The sequence below is a fragment of the Equus quagga genome, chromosome 3, assembly GCF_021613505.1.
Source record: "Equus quagga isolate Etosha38 chromosome 3, UCLA_HA_Equagga_1.0, whole genome shotgun sequence".
In the NCBI taxonomy this organism is placed as follows: domain Eukaryota; kingdom Metazoa; phylum Chordata; class Mammalia; order Perissodactyla; family Equidae; genus Equus; species Equus quagga.
In genome coordinates, this window is record NC_060269.1 from 116,413,411 (window position 1) to 116,439,962 (window position 26,552).

At 35.6% G+C, this 26,552-nt stretch overlaps 1 protein-coding gene across 1 annotated transcript in view; it reads left to right on the forward strand.

Annotated features, from left to right (window-relative positions):
• The window catches only part of LOC124236837 (protein furry homolog-like), a 244,218-nt gene that overhangs the window by 106,416 nt on the left and 111,250 nt on the right, over positions 1–26,552 (forward strand). Inside the window, exons 5-11 of the mRNA XM_046655776.1 lie at positions 10,808–10,861; positions 13,855–13,994; positions 14,915–15,011; positions 22,638–22,717; positions 23,103–23,183; positions 25,632–25,800; positions 26,093–26,185. Coding sequence (XP_046511732.1) covers positions 10,808–10,861; positions 13,855–13,994; positions 14,915–15,011; positions 22,638–22,717; positions 23,103–23,183; positions 25,632–25,800; positions 26,093–26,185 — 714 coding nt within the window. The remainder of the gene's footprint in view (positions 1–10,807; positions 10,862–13,854; positions 13,995–14,914; positions 15,012–22,637; positions 22,718–23,102; positions 23,184–25,631; positions 25,801–26,092; positions 26,186–26,552) is intronic.

Below are 26,552 nucleotides of genomic sequence, written 5' to 3' on the forward strand. Positions count from 1 at the left end.
TTGTATACTGTCTCTCAATTCTCCCATCCTGTTGGATGCTGTGATGCTTGATGTTTCCTCTGTGTATTCTTTTGCCCTGATGTGTTTGTTCTTGTTTTTCTCTTGGTCTAAAATGCTTTTAACTCCTCTGTTTTTTAAACCTTTACTCATCCTTCCAACCTCCCATATGTTCCCTCTAACGTAGTGATCGTCCTCCAAGCTAAACGAATCTTTGTTGTACCATAATAATTTGTTTGTACTCCTAGATTCTGACATTGCCATATTATGGTTGATTGCTTACGTGTTTGTTTCCTCTGATGTGAGCTGCTTGTTGCCTCTCTTTCTGCAGCACTGCCCGTGGTGGTAGGTGCTTAGTAGAAGGTTCTTAGTAAAGGTTTGTATTTTAAGTTGAATTGAGCCCTAAGGTCATTCTGTGGCATGTGTCCTTTGGTCTTCTAACAAAGCATAATGTCATTGTTCTAGCCTGGGTTTCTAATAGTTCTTTCAGAGTAGTCTGATGCTGACTATATTTTATTCATTCATTTAGTAGCTAATTTCAGAAACATCTGTTATGTAAATCTAAGATGAGATGATAAAATTATTATGAATAGTTTTATGAAATTATTCATAAACTAATGAATAGTGGTGAGGATTCCATCAGAAAATAGATGTTTCTCCCCCATCCCCACACCTAGAAGAGTCAGTCCTGCTTACTCTTCCTCACACACCAGGAAGACCCCCAATGTCGTGGGCTGCAGCAGCCAAAGGCAAACACTGGCTGAGAAAATCCCCATATTTTCTAGATTTTTTACCCCTATATTCCTGTATACCAGCATAATTTCTTCTTATCTGCATCAGATCTCTGCCACCTTTGTTTGACTTATATCCAAGTCTGGGTAGATTGTGTATTATCTACCCAGCATCAAGATTAAATAATGAAAATACCTTTAATCTGATATTGTCATAATGCTTTTATTATAGCTTCAGATGCATTTACTTGATTTCATTTATTTTAAAGTTGACTCTGTACCCTTTTAGGTAATAAACAACCATCCAAGAGGACTCTCTTGAGTTTTCAAATGAAACTCTTGCAGGGTCACTGTAAAGAAAACAGCATTCATGGATTGTTAGATACAAGGAGACTGGCACATCCTATGCTCAGTTGGACAGCAGGTTCCAAAAAATCTTAGAAGCACACATGAGAATGGCTTTTGCAAACAGATTTTAATCTACCACTAAAATGAGAGAACCGGCGTCTTTATTCTCATATTAGAAGCCTTAATGAAAGGACGTTAAGGAGGCCAAAAGGATCAAAGAGAAGCTGAGCTTGATTTTTAGCCACAATTCATTTTCATTTTAGAAGGAAGATTCAGGAATGATGGGCAGTCATTGATTGAAATTGCAGCTTGCAAACTATGCAATCCAATACCTTAGGTTTCTTTCTTCCTTAAAGGAGGTGGATCAATCCTGGGTAATGATCCAGGCACATCCAAGCTTATCTGTTAATCTTTTAGATGGCCAGTGACTAGAAAAGAAGATGGGGAAAAATGCTTTAACCAATCACCTGCTGGTTTAGACTTTCTGTAGTTGGTTTAGACCCAGCATTTTTACAACTCTGCTATTTTTTGAGAATAGTATATATATATATATATATATATATATATATATTTAAAAATGTCTTCTCCCCATATGATCTCTTATTTCTTCCAAAAATTTTGCTTTCTCCTTACATGTTTGTTGTAACATGTTATAATTTATGATTGAGGCACTAAACATCTGACTGGGGCCTTTTTGACTGTGGTCTTCAGTGTGTAATCAGCTGAACCATCAGTGTTGCCTCTCTTTCTGGGGGCTAGTCAGAATCCCCAGAGAAGGTTCCCCCAGTACCCTAAATGGGAGGGTTTAGGCTTGGCTGCTAGCATTCTGGGTCTCTAGAGGCAGAAGGTAACTGGGTTTTGTGATATTTGGTGTATAAATTTTTACTAAGCTCCCTGACTTCAGTATGATAACCTTATCTTCAACTGTACTATCCCTCAGTCAGTGTTTATCTTTTTTGCCCCTTCCTAAAAAGGGCAATTCCTGCGTGGGTAAGGTGGAGGGACAGTCAACCTGCTAAGCAGAGTGAGTGAAGGGAACAAGAGGGAGGATCTAAATCTTTCTAATCTTTCTTAAACAATCCTTCAATCAGCCCTCTTACTTTTTTTCTTTTTTCTTTTTTTTTTTTTGGTGAGGAAGATTGGCCCTGAGCTAACATCTGCTGCCAATCCTCCTCTTTCTGTTTAAGGAGGATTGGTCCTGAGCTAACATCTGTGGCAGTCTTCCTCTATTTTGTATGTGGGACACCGCCACAGCATGGCTTGATGAGCAGTGTTGTAGGTCCATGCCTGGGATCCAAAACCATGAACCCTGGGCCGCCAAAGCAGAGCATGCGGACTTAATCACTACACCACCAGGCTGGCCCCAGCCCTCTTACTTTTAGCTTCACCTTCACCCACACTTTCAGAGTGCTGAAGTTCTCCATCCTGAGACTTTTGGGAGTTCCGAGTGTCAACTGGATTATCTTTCCTTCACTCTGCATGGCCAGCTCACTCACTTCCCTCCCATTGTGACTCAAGTGTCATCTTCTCAGTGGTCCTTCTATCTAAAATCTCAACCCCCATTCCAACGTCCTATCCTAAAGTCTACCTAAGATAATATATTTTTTCTTTGCTTTCTCATTAGACTTTTAGCTCTGTGAGGACAGGGATTGTTTTCCATTGTGTTCATGGCTGTGTCTCCAGAGCCAAGAGCTGTTCCTACTGTACTGTACACTCAGTAGATGGTTCAGGTGAACGGATGAGTAGCTGCAGGAATGAACAGATGTCTTGACTTTTCCCCTTGCCTGCTTTGGACTCGCTGTTGTTTGGTGAGATAGATAGTTATGCTCTTCCATCTGCTTTTTACCTCTTCTCCCGTTCTCTCTGACCTTTTGGTTTTAAGCTTTATAAGTGGGATTTTAAGCGTGTGCGTTCACCCTGCCATCTTTAGTTGCATATTATTGAAATATTTCAGTAGCATTGTTATGCTATCAAAATCTTTTCAATAAACTCTGTGGCTTTCCCTGGAAGCTACATGTTGCTATTGGTGCTCTATACATATATCCTAGTTAAATAACCAATTTAGACTATAAAAGATTGTGAGCCTTAGTGTCATTATTAATTTTTTATATTATTATGAAATAATGACATTATAAAAAGTGGAAATAGTTCTAAAGGTTATGTAATAAAAGTAGTGACTCTTCCTTCCATTCTGAATCAAGATAATCTCTGTCCACAATTTTTAGTCTACCATTGTTCATGTCTATTATTTATCTATCTCTGTAGCACCTGCCACCTTTTTTAAAAGCACAAATGGGAAGTTTTATCTATATATATGTGTGTGTGTGTATGTATATATATATATATATATATAATTTTTTTTCCTGTACCTAGATATTTTTGTTTAGTGATATAGATTGGAGATTGTTCTATATCAGCCCATATCAATTTGTTTCTTTCTTCCTAACAATTTAATATTATTTCAATAAAACTACCACAAATTTTTTTTTTTATCATTATTTGTTGGTAGGCAGTTTGGGACTTACCTCAATTTGGGACAACTCTGGGAAAAAAATGCCACAGTAAACATTCTTGTACATAAGTCTTTGCATTCATATATATGTGAATATAGAGAATAATTTGTATCCTTTTTGTTGTTGTGATAATGGCTTGCATGTACTATAAACATATTTTTGAATGGTTCATCTTTTCAAAATCTCATATCAAAAGACAGTACATCTGCTTGGACCTTGATTAGGGCATCCTCAGCCACACTATAATGACACTGAGAGGTTAATACAAAGTTCCTCGTTAGTAATTTATATTTAATGCAATACACTTATTTCATGTTGTACTAATGGTGACATGAGTATCCTTTTGCATTCAAAAATCATTTCTGGGGGTCAGCCCAGTGGTGTAGTGGTTAAGTTTGCACACTCCACTTCTGTGGCCTGGGGTTTGCCGGTTCAGATCCTGGGTGTGAACCTACTCGCCACTTGTCAAACTTTGCTATGGCAGGCATCCCACATGTAAAGGAGAGGAAGATGGGCACAGATGTTAGCTCAGGGCCAGTCTTCCTCAGCAAAAAGAGGAGGATTGGTGGCAGATGTTAGCTCAGGGCTCATCTTCCTCAAATAAATAAATAAATAAATAAATAAAAGAAAAATAAAAAATAACTTTCAAAAAGCATAGTAGAAAGTTTAGATGATCATTCTAAAAATCTCAACAGAAGAATCAGTCATCATATATTTGAACACAATCCCAGGCATCTCATATTCAGCAAGTTACGTAACTATATTTGGGGTAGCCATCAAGACAAGTAGGTAGAAAAACTGACAAAAGGGATAACACTAAATATGTTATTTTAAATTAAACTAATTATGGTAAATTTTGTTTGAATTAACAGAACAAAAGTAAACTGAAACTAAAATGATTTAATTTCTGAATTTCAGACAAATGTTTCTTTTACAGAGAGAATAGGTAAGAGATCTTTAAAGCTAAATGTAAACATTAACGTATATACAGGGGCTGGCCTGATGGCATAGTGGTTCAGTTCGCGGGCTCGGGTTTGGTGGCCCAGGGTTCGCAGGTTCGGATCGTGGGCTCGGACTTCCGCACACCACTCATCAAGCCAGGCTGTTGGCAGCGTCCCACATAGAAGAACTAGAAGGACTTACAACTAAGGCATACAACTATGTACTGGGGCTTTGGGGAGGGAGAAAAAAAAAGAGGAAGATTGGCAACAGATGTTAGTTCGGGACCAATCATCCTCACCAAAAAAAGCATTAAAAAGCCCACTTCTCTTCTGTAACCATAATTCTCTTGATTTTACTGTCTTAGTTCTATCATTAAATGGATTTGCTAGATACCACCAAGCACTGGAAACCCAACAGCAGCCCTCAAGTTTAAGAATGTGAAGAAGTAATCTGTGTTCTTTGTAGAAAACTCAGAAAATAAAAATAAGCTAGTAATAGTACAACCACGAAACAATCTATATTCCTGGTTCTTATTATTAGTGTATGGTATATATATATATATATATATATTTCTAGAGCTTTAAATTTACTTATATGTGTGTACCACCATATATGCATTCTATCCTTTTATAAGAGTATTATATCTATTATTAATTTAGTTAATACATTGAAGATGTTTGCCTAATCTATAAATTTAGTTCTTCCTGTCATTTTACTGGCTTTGCAATATTCTAATTTATTGATATACCATGATTTTTTAACTCAAATTATCCATTGTTATGCATTGATGTTGCTTTTCAATTTTTACTGTTTACAGTGAATGTCCTTCTAGCCACCTTCTGTAAATGTGGACACATTTCTTTTCCCTGGGACATATTCTTTCCTTGGATCAAAGAGGAAATTAAATCTGAAATGATGTTTATATTAGTCAGCATTCTCCAGAGAAGCAGAACTGATAAGGGGTGTGTGTATGTATATATAAAAAGAATTTAGGAATTGGCTCCCATGATCATGGAGGCTGGGAAGTCCCGAGATCTGCAGTGGGCGAGCTGGAGACCCAGGAGAGCTGATGGTGTCAGTTCCAGTCTGAAAGCCAGCAGACCCGGGAAGAGCCGATGCATCAGTTTGAGATAGGAAGAAAGGCAGGTCTGGACTGATGTCCCAGCTCACTGCAGACAGGCAAGGGGAGTTCTTTCTTACTCCAGAGATAGTGAGCCTTTTGTGTTCTTTTCAGGCCTTCAGCTAATCAGATGAGGGCCACTCACTTTAGGGAGGGCAGTGTGCTTTACTCAGTCTAGCAATTCAAATGTTAATCTCATCCAAAAAGACCCTCACAGACACATCCAGAATGATGTTGACCAAATATTTGGGCTCAGTCAAGTTAACACATAAAATTAACCATCATAATGTCCAGTGTCCATCAAAACTTTTATCTGTCCAGGGTTTTCTTTAATCCCTCTTCCTCTCAACCTAATGCAACAAAGTATCATAACCCATTCCTTCACTCCTTTGATAGAGGCCTCTGTATGTGGCAAGGGTGATCTTTCTATTCTAACTTGAGACAGTGATCTAGAATGACCCTTTCATGGGCATGTCTTCATACAAGCAAGAATGATTTCACATGCAGATGAGAGAGGGTGGAGAGGCCATAGTATCCATTATGCCCCGCAGACCCAGTGGTTGAAGGGTAAAGAGTCTAAGCTTTCCACAGTGAGTCCCACCGCACCATCTTTAGGTCACAGATATTGCTTGCCCATAGTAGGAACTCATGTGTTTTTTCAGTAAACAAATTAACAGAACAGATGGAAAGTTAAAAAAAAAAAAAAAAAGCATTCCAGTAATGCTGTGTGCTGAAGCAAGATGCAACACTAAATCAGAAGCTTCTCTTGATACCGTTTAAATTAATAGGAAGCAACCATACTGAAAGGTCACCTCATGAAAGTATTGTATTTTACTGTCAATACACTGTTTCTTTCTTTTTGAAGTATTCTTTTCCCTTGGCTTGTGTTGTATCATGGAAGTTCAAATGGTACAAAAATCTGTACAGGAACAACCTTCCACTCCTAACCCCTTTTCCTAATTGTCCAATTTTTCTCCCCACTTGCAAACACATTTCTTTCTCTCTTTTTTTTAATGAGATAGTCTGTGTATTTAATAGCAAGTGTGAGTGTGTGTGTATAGCACGCTCTCATTATACCTAGGAGATTATTCCATGTTAATATGTATAGAGCTATGTCATTTGTTTAAAAGTCGTCACGGTATTCTTTCTGTTCTATGGATGTATCATAATATAGGTAGACTTTAGTTATTTCTAATCTTTGCTGTTGCAGATGAAGCTGTAGTGAATATTTTATGAAAATCATTTTACAGATGTGATTATGTGTGTAAGATAGATACTTATGAGTGGAACTTTTGCTGGGTCAAAGGATGTGTACGTTTTAAAATTTTGACAAATATTGCCAAATAGTATTCGAAGGATGTTGTTATCTATTTACTTTCTCATTGGCATTATTTGAGAGGACTCTCACCATTTGAGAGTAACCTCACCAAAACATCATGCTGGCAGACTTTTTGAACTTTGCAAATCTGATAGCTAGGGAGTACTTCTTTGTGTTTTTAAATTGCATTTCTCTTCTGAGTGAGGTTAAGTATATGAACAGATATTTAGGAGCTATAAACATTTCCTTTTTGTGAACTATCTGTTGATTCTTTGTACATTTTTTTCTGTTGGGTTATTGAATTTTTCCCTTAATGATCTATAGGAACTGTTTGTATGTTAAGGAAATTAGACCTTTGTCTATAATATCTATTACAACTATTTTTCCTATTTTGTCATTTGACCTTCATTCTTTTTTTTTTTACTATGCGTATACTTTTTTATTTATATGTGGTTGAATTTACTATTTTTGTTTGTTTCTGCATTTTGTATCATATTTAGAAAAGTCTGAGATTGTTAAAAAAAGACTGCCTACAGCAATACATCAAAAAGATCATACATCATGATCAAGTGGGATGTATTCCAGGGACACAGGGATGGTTCAACATCTGCAAATTAATCAGTGTGATGCACCACATTAACAAAATGAGGAATAAAACCCACATGAACATCTCATTAGATACAGAGAAAACATTTGACAAGATCCAACAGCCATTTATGATAAGAACTCTTAACAAAATGGGGATAGAAGGAAATTACCTTAACTTAATAAAGGCCATATACTACAAACCCACAGCCAACATCATACTCAATGGGGAAAAACTGAACGCCATCCCCCTGAGAACAGGAACAAGACAAGGATGCCCACTATCACCACTCTTATTCAGCATAGTACTGGAGGTTTTGGCCAGAGCAATAAGGCAAGAGAAAGGAATAAAAGGAATCCAATTAGGGAGTGAAGAAGTGAAACTCTTGCTGTTTGCAGATCACATGATCTTATATATCATCAGAAAACTATTAGAAATAATTAACAACTACAATAAAGTTGCAGGGTACAAAATCAACTTACAAAAATCAGTTGCATTTCTCTAATAATGAACTTACAGAAAGAGAACTCAAGAATACAATTCCATTTACAGTTGCAACAAAAAGAATAAAGTACCTAGGAATAAATTTAACGAAGGAGGTGAAGGACTTATACAATGAAAACTATAAGACATTATTGAAAGAAATAGATAAGGACATAAAGAGATGGAAAGAGATTCCAGGCACATGGATTGGAAGAATAAACGTAGTTAAAATGTCCATACCTCCCAGAGCAATGTACAGATTTAGTACAATCCCAATCACAATCCTAAAGACATTCTTCACAGAAATAGAGCAAAGAATCCTAAAATTCATATGGGGCAACCAAAGACCCCGAATTGCTAAAGCAATACTGAGAAAGAAGAACAAAGCCGGAGGTATCACAATCCCTGACTTCAAGATGTACTACAAAGCCATAGTGATCAAAACAGCTGGTACTGGGACAAAAACAGGCACACAGATCAATGGAAGAGAACTGAAAGACCAGAAATATAACCACACATATACAGACAGCTAATCTTCAACAAAGGTGCCAAGAACATGCAATGGAGAAAAGACAGTTTCTTCAATAAGTGGTGTTGGGAAAACTGGGCAGCCACATGCAAAAGAATGAAAGTAGACCATTATCTCACACCATATACAAAAATAAACTCAAAATGGATCAAAGACCTGAGGATAAGTCCTGAAACTGTAAAATTCCTGGAAGATAATATAGGTAGTACACTCTTTGACATCAAACATAAAAGGATCTTTTCGAATACCATGTTTTCTCAGAAAAGGGAACCAAAAGAAAAAGAGACTAAAGAGCTTCTGCAAGGCAAAAGAAACTAGGATCAAAACCAAAAGACAGCCCACCAATGGGGAGAAAATTTTTGCAAATCATGTATCTGATAAGGGGTTAATGTCCATAATATATAAGGAACTCACACAACTGAACAACAAAATAAGAAACAATCTAATCAAAAAATGGGCAGAGGATGTGAACATTTTTCCAAAGAAGATATACAGATGGCCAATAAACACATGAAAAGATGATCATGCTAATCATCAGGGAAATGCAAATCAAAACTACACTAAGATACCACCTTATGCCTGTTAAAATGGCTATAATCTCTAAGACTAAAAATAAATGTTGGAGAGGGTGTGGAGAGAAGGGAACCCTCATACACTGCTGGTGGGAATGCAAACTGGTGCAGCCACTATGGGAAACAGTATGGAGATTCTTCAAAAAACTAAAAATAGAACTACCATATATCCCAGCTATCCCACTACTGGGTATCTACCCAAACAACTTGAAATCAACAATCCATAGTAACATATGTACCCCTATGTTCATTGCAGCACTATTCACAATAGCCAAGACATGGAAGCAACCTAAATGCCCATTGACTGATGATTGGATAAAGATGATGTGGTATATATATACAATGGAATACTACTCAGCCATAAAAAAAGACAAAATCATCCCATTTGTAACAACATGGATGGACCTGGTGGGAATTATGCTAAGCGAAATAAGCCAAACTGAGAAAGACAAACACCAGATGAATTCACTCATATGTGGAATATAAACAAGCACATGGACAAAGAAAACAGTTCAGTTGTTACCAGGGGAAGGCGGGTAGGGGGTGGGCACAGGGGGTGAAGGGGAGCACCTATGTGGTGACAGACAAGAAATAATGTACAACTGAAATTTCCCAATGATGTAAACTATTATGAACTCAAGAAAAACCTACCACCTTTCTTCTAGGATTTTTTTTCTAGGATTTTGATGATTTTGTTTTAAAATTTTAAAAAACACTTAGGATTCATTGAGGTAATGATGTCACGTAATATTTCCTGCAGACAATCTAATTATCCCAATGCTATATATTAAGTTTTCCATCTTTGCTACAATATTTGAATTTCTGCCCTTGTTATTTTTCCATCTGTATTTGTGTCTATTTCTGTATTTTCTTTACTGATATAGTGACTTGGCATAATCAAGAATTATTTATTTCTCCATATGAACATTTAATCAGCTTATTGGATTAAAAAATTTCTGTTTTTACCAGAGGATCATGTTAAATTTATAGAATTTAGGGAATGTTGATAATCTTTGTGAGGCTGAGTACATAAACGTTAACTGTTAGAATTTCTCAAAATTTAAATCTAGGACCTCGTCTTACCTATGTCTTCCTAGGTAGTTGACTTTGTTTCATGAACTTGGTTACTTTCTATACAGTGATGGCTTCCAAATTTCTCTCTCCAGGCTAGTCTGCTCTTCTGTGTTCTTCAAGCCCCTATTAGTCAACATCTTCTCTATTATGGCTTATAGGGACGTTAAACTCAATGTCACCAGAATATGTCCTTCCGTTTAAACTTTGTCTTCCCGTTGTATTCCCCCTTTCAGAGAGCAGTACCACCATCCATCATCCATGTGTGCAAACTGGAAACCTAGGAGTCACCCCGATACCTCTTTTCTGTCTCCTCCTGTAGTTACTTTCTCATCCCCGCCCCCCCCCCCCCCCCCACCCCAGTTATAGGACTTATGGCCACTCTTTTTGGAGGGTATCCTGGAGAGAGCTCTGGCTCTGGAGCCACACTCAGGCTTGAATCCTAGTTGTGTGACCCTGGGCAAGCGGGAGGCCTACCTTTCTTTAAAACAATCTAATTACAAATGAAAACAAAAACAAAACCAATTCACAAATCTAAACTGCATATCATATATAAGATTTCTAATATTTTGTATATATACTTTTTTTTAATTGTAGGAGAAGCCATTATCTAGATCTCTTCAGAGGGGTGAAGATCTTCAGTTTGACCAGGTATGCCAATTTGGGGGGAATATATTTTCCTGAAAGGAAAGTGTTCATTGTAATAGTCTAGTCTGAATATATCCAATATTAAGAAATGTCTTTATTTTGTTTAATGATCCTTTATATCTTTATACACTAGATTCAGTCTAGAATTGGTAGATTGTTTTTTAACAAAACGTGTGAAAAAGTTCGCATGAACTGTGAACTTTATAGTTCATAGGATGAGCTGTGAACTTTATTGATTTCTGTTCATTTAGCATTTTAAAATGTTTTACTTTTCATTGTTAATCTCTCTTCTGTGCCATTTGAAATTTTCTCAGAATGTTTCCAATTACAGCCCTCAATCTTTCCTTGTGTACCAGTTTTTACGTAATAGTATTTTACCTTTTAACATTTATTTTTTCCGATTGTGATATTAGAACCTTTATATAGAATGCCAGTATCTAAAAATTGATGTAGTATTCCTCTAGTGTTAATTCTTTCCTCTTGGCTGAGATTGAACGTTTGATCAAGTGTTATTTTATCATAATTATGTTTGCTCAAGAGTTATTTTATTATGTGTTGTTGGCAAAAAACCAATAACCCAGATTAGCTTTCTCTGCCATCTAGTACTTTTCTCATTATTATGTATCTAGGAAATAGAAGTTAATGTTCATATGAGTTTAATTGACTAGATCAAGCTGACTGGTTAGAATTACTTGGTGGAGACTTACCAGAATACTGTGTTTCTGGCTCTCAGTCCAGTTCTGCTGAATCAGAATCACCTGGAGCAGTGCCCTGCCACCTGTGTTTTCCCATAGCTCCCTAAGCGATTCTGATGCCTACACTTAGTAAATAGCCACTGGTCTATGAAGAAACCATGAATAGGAAGGCTAGTCCTCTGTTAACAGTAATATTAAGATAACCTTATATAATCTTAATTATAATCTTAATGTTAATTATAATCTTAATGTTAATTATAATCTTAATATTCAAATCTTAATTCCACTACAAAAGGTATCAATTATTACTAATTATTACTTATTTATCTATTAATATATTATTTTAAAGGTATTTAGATTATTCACATGTCTAATCTACTTCACTAATGATGAATGAATGTACATTCAGAATTTGAAATCCTGTTAAACAACATTTTAAGGCAAATTTCCAATTGTTTTCTTATGTAAATGATTAATAAAATTATAAATGATGATGCCTCATAGCTTGATTTTTTTTTCCACAGTAAAAAGCTATGCATGTTATAAATTGTTTTAATATATATTTATAGTGGCAGGTGGTGTTTTATTTTTCTCTAGATATTAAAAGCGATTTCTTTTGAATGACGCTATTCATTCTTAATAAAACAGTTAAATAAAATTAGAATCTTTTTTTTCTTCTTCTTGTTTTCTTTTTGGTGAGGAAGATTGTCCCTGAGCTAACATCCATGCCAATCTTCCTCTACTTTGTATGTGGGGTGCCACCACAGCATGGCTTGACAAGTGGTGCGTATGTTCTAGGAGGTGAACTCGTGAACCCCAGGCCACCGAAGCGGAGCACACAAACTTAACCACCATGCCACCAGGCTGGCCCCATAGGATCTTGTTTTTATTTTAATTCCCTGTATTACAAACTATTTACCTTTGAAATTATGGTAATTTATAAATAAAAGCATGATTAAAGAAAAGCAGAGACAATGAAAAAGAGAACAGCCTACACAATCAGATAAACTCATTCTTTTTTATTTTCCTGGATGAAGTACATTTTGAAGTTATATAAAGAATTTAAAACATTAGGAAAATTACATGTTTGATTCCTATTGGTATCAGTTTATCTTCTTTATCTCCCTCTTCCTATAGTCATGGAACTGAAAGGCCTTGAGTATTTCTGCAACCCATAGTTTTTTAGTTAAGAAAAAAAAATGAAGCATGTTTGACTGTATGCTGATTTTAGAATGTTAATCTTAGGGGCCAGCCTGGTGGTGTAGTGGTTAAGTTCACATGCTCTACTTCGGCGGCCCAGGGTTCACTGGTTTGGATCCTGGGCACGGACCAAAGCACTGCTTATCAAGCCATGCTGTGACAGGCGTCCCATATATAAAATAGAGCAAGATGGGCACGGATGTTATCTCAGGGCCAGTCTTCCTCAAAAAAAAAAAAAAGAATATTAATTTTATGAGCAGTGGGTTGAATCAGATACAGAAATTCTTATGAAGAGAGAATTCTTTTCTTGCAATCCTCAAGATGAAGAGTGACCTTAGGGATTACTAAAGGTAGCTGGTGTACCTCTTACCACCACTGCAGGCAAGTTGGGTTCATTCATGGATTAAATCTGATATTCACCTAAAATTCGAATAGTTTCAGTGATGCCTCAAATTGAGTAGCAACTGTTCATCCCACTACATTTATCTTTATGTGTCCATTTTTATATTCTAAGCTTTAAAAGCTTGTTTACAATACATTTCTACTATGTTTATTTGCGGGTATCACAAATTAATTATAATTCTCTGTTCTGTGTCGTAGCAGCAGTACAGAGTAAATTGGAGCTTTTCCCAGAGTTCTATCATAGTGTAGTCATCTTTGTTTCTACATCTCCTCATCCATTCTAGTGGCAACATTTTAGAACCTTTTAATTCACATGAGCACAGAGGAACTGGCTGGGGCACGAAGTAGATATGGTTTTTTCATGTTATACATGACAGTTCTCCCAGAGATATCCATTTGTATAATCAGGGATGTTACCGATGGCGTGTTTTTACACGTGAATGGCATGTGGTGGCAGCAGAAAGGTTGACAGCCACTGAATGGGTTTAGTAAAGTTTGATAGTGGGTTAAACTTCTTAGCCCACTTTATTGCTTGGCTAAACCCTTAGCCCTTATTTTTATTTTAAAACATGCTTACTGCATTTGAATTACTATGTTTATTCTACAAATGTTAATCATTTCTAGATGATTACTAATAGAGTTAGGAGTGTGGTACTTCAATGTTGTATTTTATTTTCGGGTAATGTCCTGTCTTTTCAGTTGATAAGCTCTATGAGCTCAGTAGCAGAGCACTGTCTCCCTTCCTTACTTCGCACCTTGTTTGACTGGTACAGACGCCAGAATGGAACTGAAGATGAATCTTATGAGTATAGGCCTCGATCTAGCACAAAGTCTAAGGGGTAAGTGGCTTATTTTCCACTGTTCTACCTAGAATCAAAACATTTCCAATGAAGGGGCTATGATAGTGTTATCAACTGAAGATTGTTATTTTTTGGTTTCTAAGCAAAAGCATTGATTACTTTTGGTATGAAGGTGGCAGTAAGAGGAAAGGGTAGTCCTTACTTAAATTGTAAGTCAAAGGAAGGTACCAGCTAAGCTAGGTGCAGCTCTGCAGTACTAGTCATGCAAAGACAGGAGTGCCCTTTCAGCAGTTCAGTGAGTAAATTTTTAATTTTGATAGTTTTAATAGCTTTAATAGTTGTAGAAGTTAAGAAAATATTCAAAGAAGGTGCCATTCACGTGGTTTGTGAAGGGAGGCAATTGTTGTGATACAAGAAGACTGCCCAAACCCTGCATTATAATACCAGGGACTCTTCTTGGTGCCCAAATCCTAGAATTGTCTTCACCTCCTTCAAATGTCTCCGGGAGATCTTGACTTTTCATAAAACATCTCTTTGTGTTCAAGTGATGGTCCGTGGTTTGGAATTGAACTTTAGTAGATGCAACTCATGATTTTTCAACTTAGATTTGTGAGAAAGTTACCTGGCATTGTATTTTCCTCAGAAAATTATTACTTTTATTTCAGTTCTTAATAAAAAAAAGTACTGATCAAATATGGAACAATGTTAGGTTTTCTAAATGAAATTTAAAATATTTTTCTTCCTCTTACTAATTCTTTTAGATTAGGTTTAGTTTCTGACAGATATAATAGTGAAATGTGTATATAAATACCTAATGTACAAAAAGAGAGAGAATGTGAGAACATGTAATACATGCGTTGGGTTATGAAAAAAACTTGTACTAACAATTGCTGTGGAACACCATATTTATTAGGAATTCAGTACATAACGTGAGCCATCCCAATTTGTTCTTGTTTCAGGGATGAACAGCAACGTGAAAGAGATTATCTTCTTGAAAGGAGAGACTTAGCAGTAGATTTCATTTTCTGTTTAGTTTTAGTTGAAGTTCTAAAGCAGGTAAGCTCTTTTATTTCCGCAAAGTCTGTATTTCTTATTCTTTGCTTATGCCTTTGTGTTTTAGTTACCTTATTTAAGATGTCACCTCTAAAATTCTGGTCCACATCAACTGAATTCCTGTAATTCAATTACACTTCGTTCAGTTGCCTGGGGCTTTCGTGTGCTGTACCTATCACTGCCATTCTTTTTACTTTGTATGCCATCTAAGATGTGAAAGCTTGTTAGCAAAATTGGGCTGAATAGAAATTGTGTTAAATAAGGTCTGTTGGCTGCAAATACAGTCTGCCTGTCATTCACCTCCTTCAATCCACTTTCTAAGAATTTGTCTTCCAAAGCCCTCAAGCCTACATTCCAACGTGGAATGGTTGAGCAGTTACAGTTGAGGAATGGAGGTGATCTGACATGGGTAAAGCTGAATTGTCAAGTGCAAATGGTTCTCAGACAAGTGAAAATATCTCAGGGTAATAAATTATTTATGTTTATTCATTCAGTGAGTATTAGAATGCCTACTGTTCACTGGCATTGCTCTAGGCACTACACTCAAGAGGCTAACATCTGAATGGCATAGACAGTAAAGATATAAGTACATAATATAATCTACCATCTATGTTTTTACTGTTCGAAATCAGTACAAATATACATATAAATACCTGTACTGATTTTGATAGTATTTTTTTTATAGTTCGTAGTCTTTAAAAAGTTATATATAATTCAAAGATAATCTATCTATTTCCAACTATGCACATTGTAATGTTTTGAAAAAAGTTAGGAAACCTAAAAGAAAAAAAAAATCACATCTTGCATATGACTTGTTTGGACAGTGGATTTTGTTTCTGTTATATAAAATGGAATAGAATATATAATATGACAATAAAGAGAAAATGTAAGATATAAAAGTTAATTGATAGCCTATTTTTTGACCTAGCCAATATAAAAACATTTGAATTATGTGATCATTTTTACTTTGCATTTGTTTTTACAATATATGCAAAAAGACATTGAAATCTGCAAATAAAAATAATTTTAAATATGTAAAAATAAATAAATGAGTTAATGAAAGGTAAAGTCACTTTAATTTGTACCTTTCATTAAGGTTTTTTAGTGGATGTGGGAAGGAAATTTCCTCTGGGAGTTGTGCTAACAAGCCAGATTTGCTCTCTGTGATCTCTCAGGCTAGCTGAGATCCTAAGACCCTAAATCCGAAGTAACGAGGGCTTGGAGGAGCTGAGGAGCAGAAACGCAATAGACCATGAATGGACTTTGACTAGGGCTCATCCTGGTTGATCTCTAGCATCTCTTGTATGCTAAATGTAGGTCAGTTAAGTACTAACTGTAGGTCATTGAAGTGGTTAGGTCACCAGCGTTTGCACTTCTTTGCTTAGTTAAATAAATAGTACACGGTTTCTTCTTCCAGCAGGAGAAGTTGCAAACTCCCTACCCTGACATCCAGGGCCCTCCCTGATCCGGCTCCTTTGTGCCTTTTCTCCTTTGTTTCCCGTGACGTTCTTCTGCCTAGCAATCAGTCTCTCTTCTTGTCTAAAAGTTGCCCCTAATTGCACTGGCTTCAGAACTTCAATGCATAGACAACCCTGTGAAGGTTTTTCTTTCTCGTCTTCCCCTCCCTCCTTCCCTGTCTTTTTTCCCTCCCCATCTTCTTGATCTTTATCCTCCTTCTTTTAAAATATAATCCAGATAGCTCTTCTGGTATAAAAAAACATCAGCATCTATAAACTCAAGAACATTCTTTCAGTGGGCTCGTTTTTCAAGTCCACTGCACAGAATCCTTTCAGACCCGTGGTTCACATGGACTCAAAGTGTGAAAAAGAGAAATACAGTGGCTCTAATAGCTCATCTTTGCCTTTGGTTCTGTCGCCATGTTGTTCCAACCTACAGTTCCCTTTCCACTTACCTTTTCTCCCTTTTACCGTTATCCTCAGACTTTCATTCAAATGTACCCATCAAAGAATAAAATACATCACCAAGAACATAGATATACTTTTATTCATTTAAATCTTATATGGGTTTCTCTTTCCTAGAAAAAGGCAAGTCTTCAAAACCTGTAAAACCACAGAAAATGAAGTAAAAATCAATAGAACTTTCTGAAATATCATGACAAACTAACCCAATTTTCTTCCATGTCAAGGTGATATAGGGTTTAATAGATCCAGAGAGTAATCAATGTAATATATCTTGAATTTAATAGGACTTTTAGTTTTGTCCCAGATAATATACACATATTAAAATGTGATTCAGTTTTATTTTGATGAGGTGGACAGTCCTGGGAGCATTGGAAGTATTATACATGGCTAGTTCAGTCTTAAGGAGGAGTAAATATTCTTTGTGGATCAGTCTTTGACCTTGTGTTTTGTAAATTTTTTGTTTCTTGAATAATTTGTCATAACTTTAGTAATAATCACACATGTTTAGAACTCTTGGTAATACATAAAGACTCTTAAGTCCTTTGTAGCAGTTGTCATTATAATAGCCTGGGAGATATGCATGACAAGTGTTTCCATCCTAGCTGTATCATTTACTTTCTGTGTGACTTGGGCAAGTTATTACCCACTAACTCATTCCTCCTCTGTAAAAGAGGGATGGTAATAGTACCATTTTTGGAGAATCATGAGAATTAAAACAATAATGCCTGAGACATGAAAAGTGCCCAATAAATGTTGTCTGTTACTTTCATTTTGCAGATAAAGAAATTTTCTTGGTTGTAGTGATTTGCTGAAGATTATAAAGGGACTTCACTTTTTTACTCCAAGTTTTCTCCCTTTAATAATAAAAATAAAATTATTCTTATTGGTAAAATCAGTAATACAAAATTAGGTGAAATGGCCAGGATTTTATGAAATTAAAGTTTTAATCATAACAAGTTAGAGAAATAATTGAATTAGTAGAATATGATGAAATTAAACAGTGTGATTTGCCATGGGAACAAACTTAATTCAGGGTGATAGAGGACTAATTTAATTTTTTCTAGAAAATCAGAATAGTAATTTTGGGGTCATGGCCACTACAGATTTTAGTGTGTTGGTACCAAAGGCTTGCAAATCCATGATAAAAGTCTATTTAAACAGCAATATAGCATTTAGAAACTTTGAAGCAATTTTCTTTTCATATGGAGTTTTAGTGAAACATTTATTCATCAAAACAAACAAGAACATTAGGAAACAGGCTTGTGAGCCATTTCGAGCTCTTGGCTTAGTTTTATCCGTGCTGTTCTAAAGTATCACAAGGTGGAGTGGATCCTTCATATTTTTAGATTTAACATTAGCACTTTAGATGTTGATGGGCAGCCCTGGAGCTTGTAGAGTTATTTGTGATTTTGCTGAGGCATGAATTTATTCCCTCCCCTTTGCGTTGAGGCCTGGTCCTTTAGGTAACGAGCGAGCCTCACTGACTCCACAGTTTCCCTATCTTAACCTGATTTGGTTGTTTTTCACTTTCATGTTGTGATAAAAACTTTAAATTTTGGAAGTGGTGGTGGGACTAGCCTTGGAATCACACCTGAGTATTCTTTAGAGTCTACTAAGTATATCCTTCTTGAATGTTCAGGTAAAATTAGAGCTGCTTCTAAAATCACACGAATGACAAGCTGTGAAAAATTCTTGATACAAAAGATGGGAATATCATCCCATGAAAGTAGAACTTCTTCCCTATATACTGCAATGGGATTCTTCCCCCCCCCCCCGCCCTTTTTTTTTGAGATTTGGTTTGGGAATTTTTTTTGCTATTGAAAACAAGGGGAGAAAGAGAGAGTTCAAGGATGTGTGTGCATTCTGATGTTTATTCTTTAAATAAAATTTTTAGAGATTGTGCTCTTCTTCTTCCAAAAAGTAAAAATATATTTCTTCTTTCACTTCTGTTTCCCCATCTCTTTTCCAGCTATAATATAAAACTGAAAGTTTTCTTTCCTCATTTGTTTCATCTATTGAGTGCATTTTCATATATCAGAAACTGGGCACACAGTATATTCTAGAGAAGTATGCACTACCGAACTTTAGTTCCCTCATCTGTAAGTTAGGGGACAAATATCTACCTTGTAAGGCTGTTGTAAGTGTTTATAAATAATGTATATAGAAATGCCTAACCGGTACCTGGCACGTAGACGTGTAGAAAGTATTGATAGTGGCAGGACTAGGGTAGTGGTGAAAAGCACACAGCATGGCTAAGTAGTGTCCCTCTTGTCCTTGTTAGACTTCAGGCGTAACTGGAGCAAACAAAGACTGGGAGAAATTATAGGGTTAAGTCACCTTGATTTTTATATCTCTGGTCTAGAGTACACCAAACACCCCTGTGGGGAAATCAGTGTGGTAAAACCACAACACAGGACAGTAAGTGGGGTACAAAAAATTAAATCATGTAAAATGCAGTGTTGCATGACTGCCAGGTTGTCTGGGGCCAGCCTGCGTGATTAGCTCTGTGAGTTCTGGAATAAGTTCTGGGAGTCCGGCTGCTTGATGCAAATATGGCCTATTCCTAGCTAAAGTTTGGCATCACCTAGTGGTAGATGTCTGCTCTGTTTTAGCTCTCAATGGGATAGCCACATGGGGACTGGGACGTACAGGGCAACAGCAGTGATTCTGGTGGGGCCTGTCTTGTGGCGCAGTGCGGGGAAGATCAGGCTAGGAGGACCCATCTTCCTCCCTGCTTCTCTAACGGGCTCTGGTGTCCTGCCGTTTTTCCCTACGAGGGCTTCCCCTCAGTATCTGCATCCTATGTTCTAGTCCCTTTATCTGCCCTACATTCTCGGGAAGTAAGAATTTTGGTCTGGTGCCTTTTAGAAAAAGATAGAAAAAGTGAGAGAACAGGAATCAGTCTCCAATTGTAATACACTCAATTTTGCGCTCTCTCAGGGCTGGTAATCTTAGACTTCTATTCTCTACATTTTACAGGTGAGCAAGTGGAAACTTCCTCAAGGTTACATAACTAGTAAAAAGAAAAGAGGCTTTGATTTGATTAGACTAATCCAAAATCCATGGTCTTTCTACGCTTTTCTCATTATAATGAAGGAAATGCTTTTATTTATCGTATAAAGGTTTAATTAGAGTTTCCCTGTGATAAATTGCACAGCTTGGTGTGGATATACAGGAGTACTTTGGGGATGTGGTTTTTAGTTTCTTCTTATTATGAGATGAAGAATGTGGTCCTAAAAAGAGGTACTCAGGGTACCAAGTAAAAGATTGCCATACCGCAACTTAATCGATCAACCAGTATTCTGAAATTCCTGTATCAATAAGATGTGATTGTTACCCTTTTATAATGATGGGATGCGTTTGCCTGTAAAAGATTGAAAAGCTTCTTGTAATTATGCAGTCATTGTTCAAGTTCCTAGGTAAGTATCCCTAATTGCTAGAGAAATTCTGGGTTTAAAATTTCAGTTTACCAATATGGGACAAAGGTTAAGATTATTCTCTTCGAGTCTCTGAATTCTTGAACTTTATTATGTGGAATAAATTCAGTTTTTGCCCTATTACTAACATGGGATTTAAAAAATCTCAGCTTTACAGACTGATGAATAAACTTCATTTCTTTCCTGTATCATCAGGTTGCTTTTAAAAGATTCGTTGAGACGTAGAAAGGTAGAGAGCTTTTCCTGCATCTGCTGTTTCTCAGTTGCCTTCAGTTCAAAATAATCCTTATGCCAAAGTGCCATATTTTGTGATGTCATGCTTTGATCCCCTTCACTAGATTGCAGGCTTTGCGAAAGATTGATTTAAACTTCCACCAGCAATGTATACGAAACCTCATTCATTTACGTTCTCTCTACTGTTTGTATTGTCAGACTTAACTTTTTCCCATTGAATAGGTGTAAAATGATATCTTGTGTATTATTATTCTCCTTATTATTGATAAAATCAAGCATCTCTTCATATGTTTATTGTCTTAGGAATAAGTATAACACAGGACAAAAATAGAAAATTATAAAACTTTGCTGAAAGCCTTTAAAGAAGTGCAAAGGTATTCCATGTAAATGCGGCAACACAGTTATCCTGAAATTGGTCTATAGATGCATTGCAACTCCAATAACAATCCTAACAGTTTTTGTGGAGCTGGAAAAGATGACTGTAAATTGAATATGGAATAACAATGGGCCAAGAACAGCCAAGCTGTGTCTGAAGTAAAAATAAGGGGGAACTTGCAGTATGAGACATCAGAGCTTATTATTAAGGTCTCATAATTAAGACCGCGTGGTTTTGGTACAGACATAAACAAATTGGTAGATCAGAATAGAGAGCTCAAAAACAGACCCACACTTATATAGAATGTATTCCAGTGGTGACCTGTGTACTCTTTGACCTATCAGTTCCTCCTTTTGGACTCTCCGATGGAACTATACAAGTATATAATGTTAAATGCAGAAGATGTATATTGTATAACGTTATATATGTTGGATATTGAAAATTTGGAATGAAATGTTCATTAACAGGGAGCTCATTAAGTAAATTAAAATGTGTATGCTGGGTATTACATGACTGTTAAAAAGTATAAGGAGTTGCTGTAAGTACTGACATGCAAAGATGTGTTATTCTTTAAAGTAAAAATAAGATGTGTGCCTTATACCTAGAATCTCAAAAGAACAAAACGAAACAAAAAACCAAGCTCATAGATGCAGAGAAGAGATTGGTGGTTGCCAGAGGCAGAGATGTGGAAATTGGGCAAAATGGGTGAAGGGAGTCAAAAGGAACAGACTTCCAGTTATAAAATAAATAAGTTATGGAGCTGTAATATACAGCATGACAACTATAGTTAATAACACTGTATTGCGTATTCAAAAGTTACTCAGAGTAACTCTGAAAAGTTCTCATCACAAGAAAAAAAATTCTGTAACTATGTATGGTGACAGATATTAACTAGAATTATTGTGGTGGTCATTTTGCAATATATGCAAATATTGAATTATTATGTTGTACACCTGAAACTAATATAATTTGTATGTCAATTGTACCTCAATGGGAAAAAAAGGGTGTGTTGGTGTGTGTAGGAAACCGTCTGGAAGGATATACAGCAAGTTGTTAATAGTGATTATAATGGGGAAAGGGGCAGGGGTTTTACTTTCTGGTTTAAATAGTTTGATTTCTTTTATGTATTAGGAACTGGCATGTAATTTTCAAAGAACAAAACAAAACAAAGAAGTTTAAATGACAAATTTCTAATACCAATAAAGCCATAAATAGTTTAAAATTGTTGGGTTAGTTGGTGTCCTTTTTGTTTTCTGTTCATGATAGAAAATGGATTTTCTGTGTGAAACGTGGGGCTGGCTCAGTCAAAGGTTGTTTTCCTGTAGATGGTGCAGAGAGTTATACATGAGTGTCTTTTTTAACTTTCTGACAGTAACAATTGTAATAACACTAATAATGACTGCTTTTTCCGCAACGTGGTCCATAGTTCAAGGACTTGTGATTTTGAAGCTAATATTCTTAAATCTAGAGGTTGTTAAATTTGACGAGTAACTAAATTCTTAGAGGAAATAATAGCATTCTTTAGAAAAAGGGAAGATTGACTTCTTAGTAATAGATCATACCATGACATTTAGAATTGATTTAGTTGAGATATTGAGAACACTCAAAAGAGTTAGAACCCATTTAGCTTTTTCTTACCTGATAATTTTTTTTATTCTAGATTCCTGTTCATCCTGTGCCTGATCCCTTAGTTCATGAAGTTCTAAATTTAGCTTTTAAGCACTTTAAACATAAGGAAGGGTAAGTGAAATACTAACTAGGAACTGTTGCTTTTCTCTGCAGTCTGGGTTTAGACTCTTTAAGTAGAATTTGGATTCTCATTGATCATTTATTTATAGAGTTCAAAGCAATTATCTTCCTATCTTTATTGAATTCACACAAAATGCTTATAGGAAAGATTTTGTAAAAACAGTTCTTAAAACCATTGATTGGACTTATAAGAATTGGAAGGTTACATTTCATGGCAAATTAAAATCTAGAGATAGAAGAAAATTCTTGTGGTTTTTTCATCCCCTAAACGAATCTTCAGAGAAAATTATATAACACTCTGATAAGGAATTTTCCAATTTACTAAGTTTGTAGAAATATTTAATGAAATCTTACGTTTGTTCTCTTTTTATTTTAGATATTCAGGAACCAACACTGGGAATGTGCATATTATTGCAGATCTATATGCAGAGGTGATAGGGGTTCTTGCCCAATCAAAGTAAGTTTTAAAAACCACTGATTTTGATTTGCTTTGCGTTTTAGAATGCTTTATTACTAACTAATAGACACTGATAGTTTTAGAGCTACTATTTTTTTCATAGTTATTATGAAATCTGCTCCACCTTTTATTACTCAACGCCTCTGTTCCTTAGAGGATTTTTAAGTAACACCCATACCTTAATTTTATAACCTGTTTTCATTTATTTGGGGTTTTCCATAAATGTCTGAATTGAGGAAGTCAAAAATTGCCGAAATAGTCAGAACATTACCTTGTTCCCTATTTTTACAATTCTATGAGAAGTGTTTTAAAATGTCTTCATTTTAGAACTTTTTACAGAGCTAATAATTACTTTTAATACTCTCCAGTTGAGTGTTTTTATTTCTGAAACAGCAACATAATGTCTTCCTTCTGATCATCTTATTTGTCTTAGTACTAACCAGAGTTTTAAATAGGTAGAAGAGATAGCAAAAAGGAAAAATAAAAGATACTGTATTACTCCATAAAAAGTGTTATTCATTAGGAGTTACACTCAATGAGTTGTGTTGAACTATCATTGTAGTAAACAATGAAACAAGATGATCTTTAGTATCTTGTGGTTGCTCTAAAGGCTGAGGAAGATTTCAAATTTCCTCTGTTGCTACTGGGAAATTTCTAAGGTAAAAAGTATCAGCTCACATTTTCTTGGATGCTATTTAGAGTCTTTGGCCCTGAAATCACCATCTGACAACATTTCTAAATTCTAAGAAGGCAAGCACAATTATTATTAATGTTTAGTAGGTTAGATTTTAATGTTAAGTAGTGTATTTTATTTTGTGTATTTTTTATCTTTTGTTCATACACTAGGGATCTTTGTCTAACCAATGCTGTAGAACTTAGAACATAATTTGAGAATTTTAAATGATTCAGACATTGGCAGTAATATCTTAATCTCTCATTTATATTTAATCAATAATGAATCCCTGATCAGGAATATAGTCACAAAAACATAATATGAGCAATGATATATTTCCTTCTATGGCATAATAGTTCACGATATTTTAATTTTGATCAAAAATAAATTTCTATCAAGAATATAGATTAGAAATTCTAACTAATACATCAGCAAGTTGGGTCCAGGAGAACACTATATCACGACTAAGTTAAATCTGGGACATTAAGGATAGTAAATCCAAGTGGGCAGTAAATTTACGAAATGACACTCAGCCTCACTAGTCTAATTGTGAGAGAAATGGCACTTGGAGCACTGTTGAGGTGTTTTCCATCCATACGTATAATGAGCATGGGAGAAAACATGGATGGATCCACATTACGTGAGGCTGTTAGCATCGACATTTGAGGGGACAAGTAGTGGGGTGGTAAAGGGGAGAGGAGAAAGAGAGGCTAGGTGGTGTATTAGAATCTTGTGTATACATGTCCTTTGATTGCAGTGACTAATGATTATTATGAGAAAGAAAAATTAAAAAATAAAAGAAAAAACCCTTGGATTCTAATATTATTGCAATAGGAAGGTTTTTTTATCCACTTTATATTTTCTTTATAAAATGGAAAAGAATACTTTAATGGAAAATGGTATCGTATGCTCCAAAACTCAAATGGAAATAGATAAGTAATATTTGCTATCCTGTATCTATATTTCATTAATATGTAATTTACTTTTTCCCCACTGTAGTCAGTGACCATTGGAAAGTATGCTTCGTTTGTCATTTTAACTTTCAGGAACTGGTTTCTCCAAATAACATTAACAGTAAAATCTTTAGTTATTTCACAATATAGAGAAGGAGAAAATGAAGAATTATTGATTAATAAACTATCAGATATCTTTTTCCAATGTAAACAAGGGAAAAACTTAGTAGCCTTAACAGTTGTGGTCATTTACATCCAGGATGGTGCTCACATTTTGAAAGCTCACATTTGGATTCTTTAGCTTATTCACATTCTGAGACCAGCGTCCCTCAACTCCTCTTCAGCTTTCCTGCAGTGTAAGGGGATATTAGTAGCCTACAACTGATTGATTTATCTCTGAACAAATGTGTAGTCTCCAATCTGCTCTCCATGTAACTCAAATTTCAGACTCTGTAAAAAGGAACCTTAAAATTTAGAGACACTCTGATTTACATGGGGATGTTTTATGGGTGGATTATTTGATCTTATTTTTATGATGATTATTAATTATTAAATGGTAATGGTGCTGTATTGATGATATTATAGGAATAAAGAAATCCTGTTATTTCCCCATAAGGAAGTTCTGATTTTAAAATAAATGAACGGCAAATTTAAAATAACAAATAATTTTGTTTCCCTCTGAATGCTTTTCTGGTAATTTTGATGAGGGCAGAGAAAGGAGATGATGTTTAGATAAAACACCTTTTGATTTCAACGTTAATTATCATGGGGGAAATTGTGTTTTTAATTCACATTCAAATGATTTATCCATGTATATTAAAGGTTTCAGGCTGTGAGGAAGAAGTTTGTGACAGAATTAAAAGAACTGCGACAAAAGGAGCAAAGTCCACATGTGGTACAAAGTGTCATCAGCTTAATAATGGGAATGAAGTTCTTCCGAGTGAAGATGTATCCTGTGGAAGATTTTGAAGCATCGTTTCAGTTCATGCAGGTGATGGGCCTTCCCACTTGCAGTAATTAAAACTCACCTGACGGTGGTGGTTCTTGTTCGTGGCTTTTTGAAGAAGCAAAATGTATACAAAGTAATGACATTGTTGTTATTTCCTTATTCCAAATGTTAAGATGTCACAAGTATGAATTACCTTCTTTTTTCTTTTTAATATGAGCATGTTTTGACCTTTGCGTTTTGGTAAAATTGCAGAGTATTTACAAAATTATTGTGATATTAAAAATTCTTTAATCTTCCTCTTTCGTTAATCTAATGTACCTTTCCCCCCCTCCAGGAATGTGCTCAGTATTTCTTAGAAGTAAAAGATAAAGATATAAAACATGCACTTGCTGGTTTATTTGTGGAGATTCTTATCCCTGTAGCTGCTGTAAGTATATTTTTATACTATATTTTGAAAATACCTTTTCACTGAAGATGCTACCACATGAAATACATATTCTTACTTTCTGGTAATCTCAGAGACAATGAAGCAGAAACTTGGAATGTAATGTGGGTATGGGGAAAATGGTTGTTAGACAAATAGCAGAAGAGCATTGATCAATCTTTTCATTAAAAGAACGAGCCCAAGCCCTTAAGATTCAGAGATGGAGTATTTGCGTCCTGGCAGTAATGGGTGCCCAGAGTAGCTCAATACAACGTGCTGCATTTACTCGTGACTTGTGCTCCTCACAAAATGGCAGTCATTTTAACAGCCTCTGAAGAATTTAAAAGTACTGTGACACATGTCCTGGAAT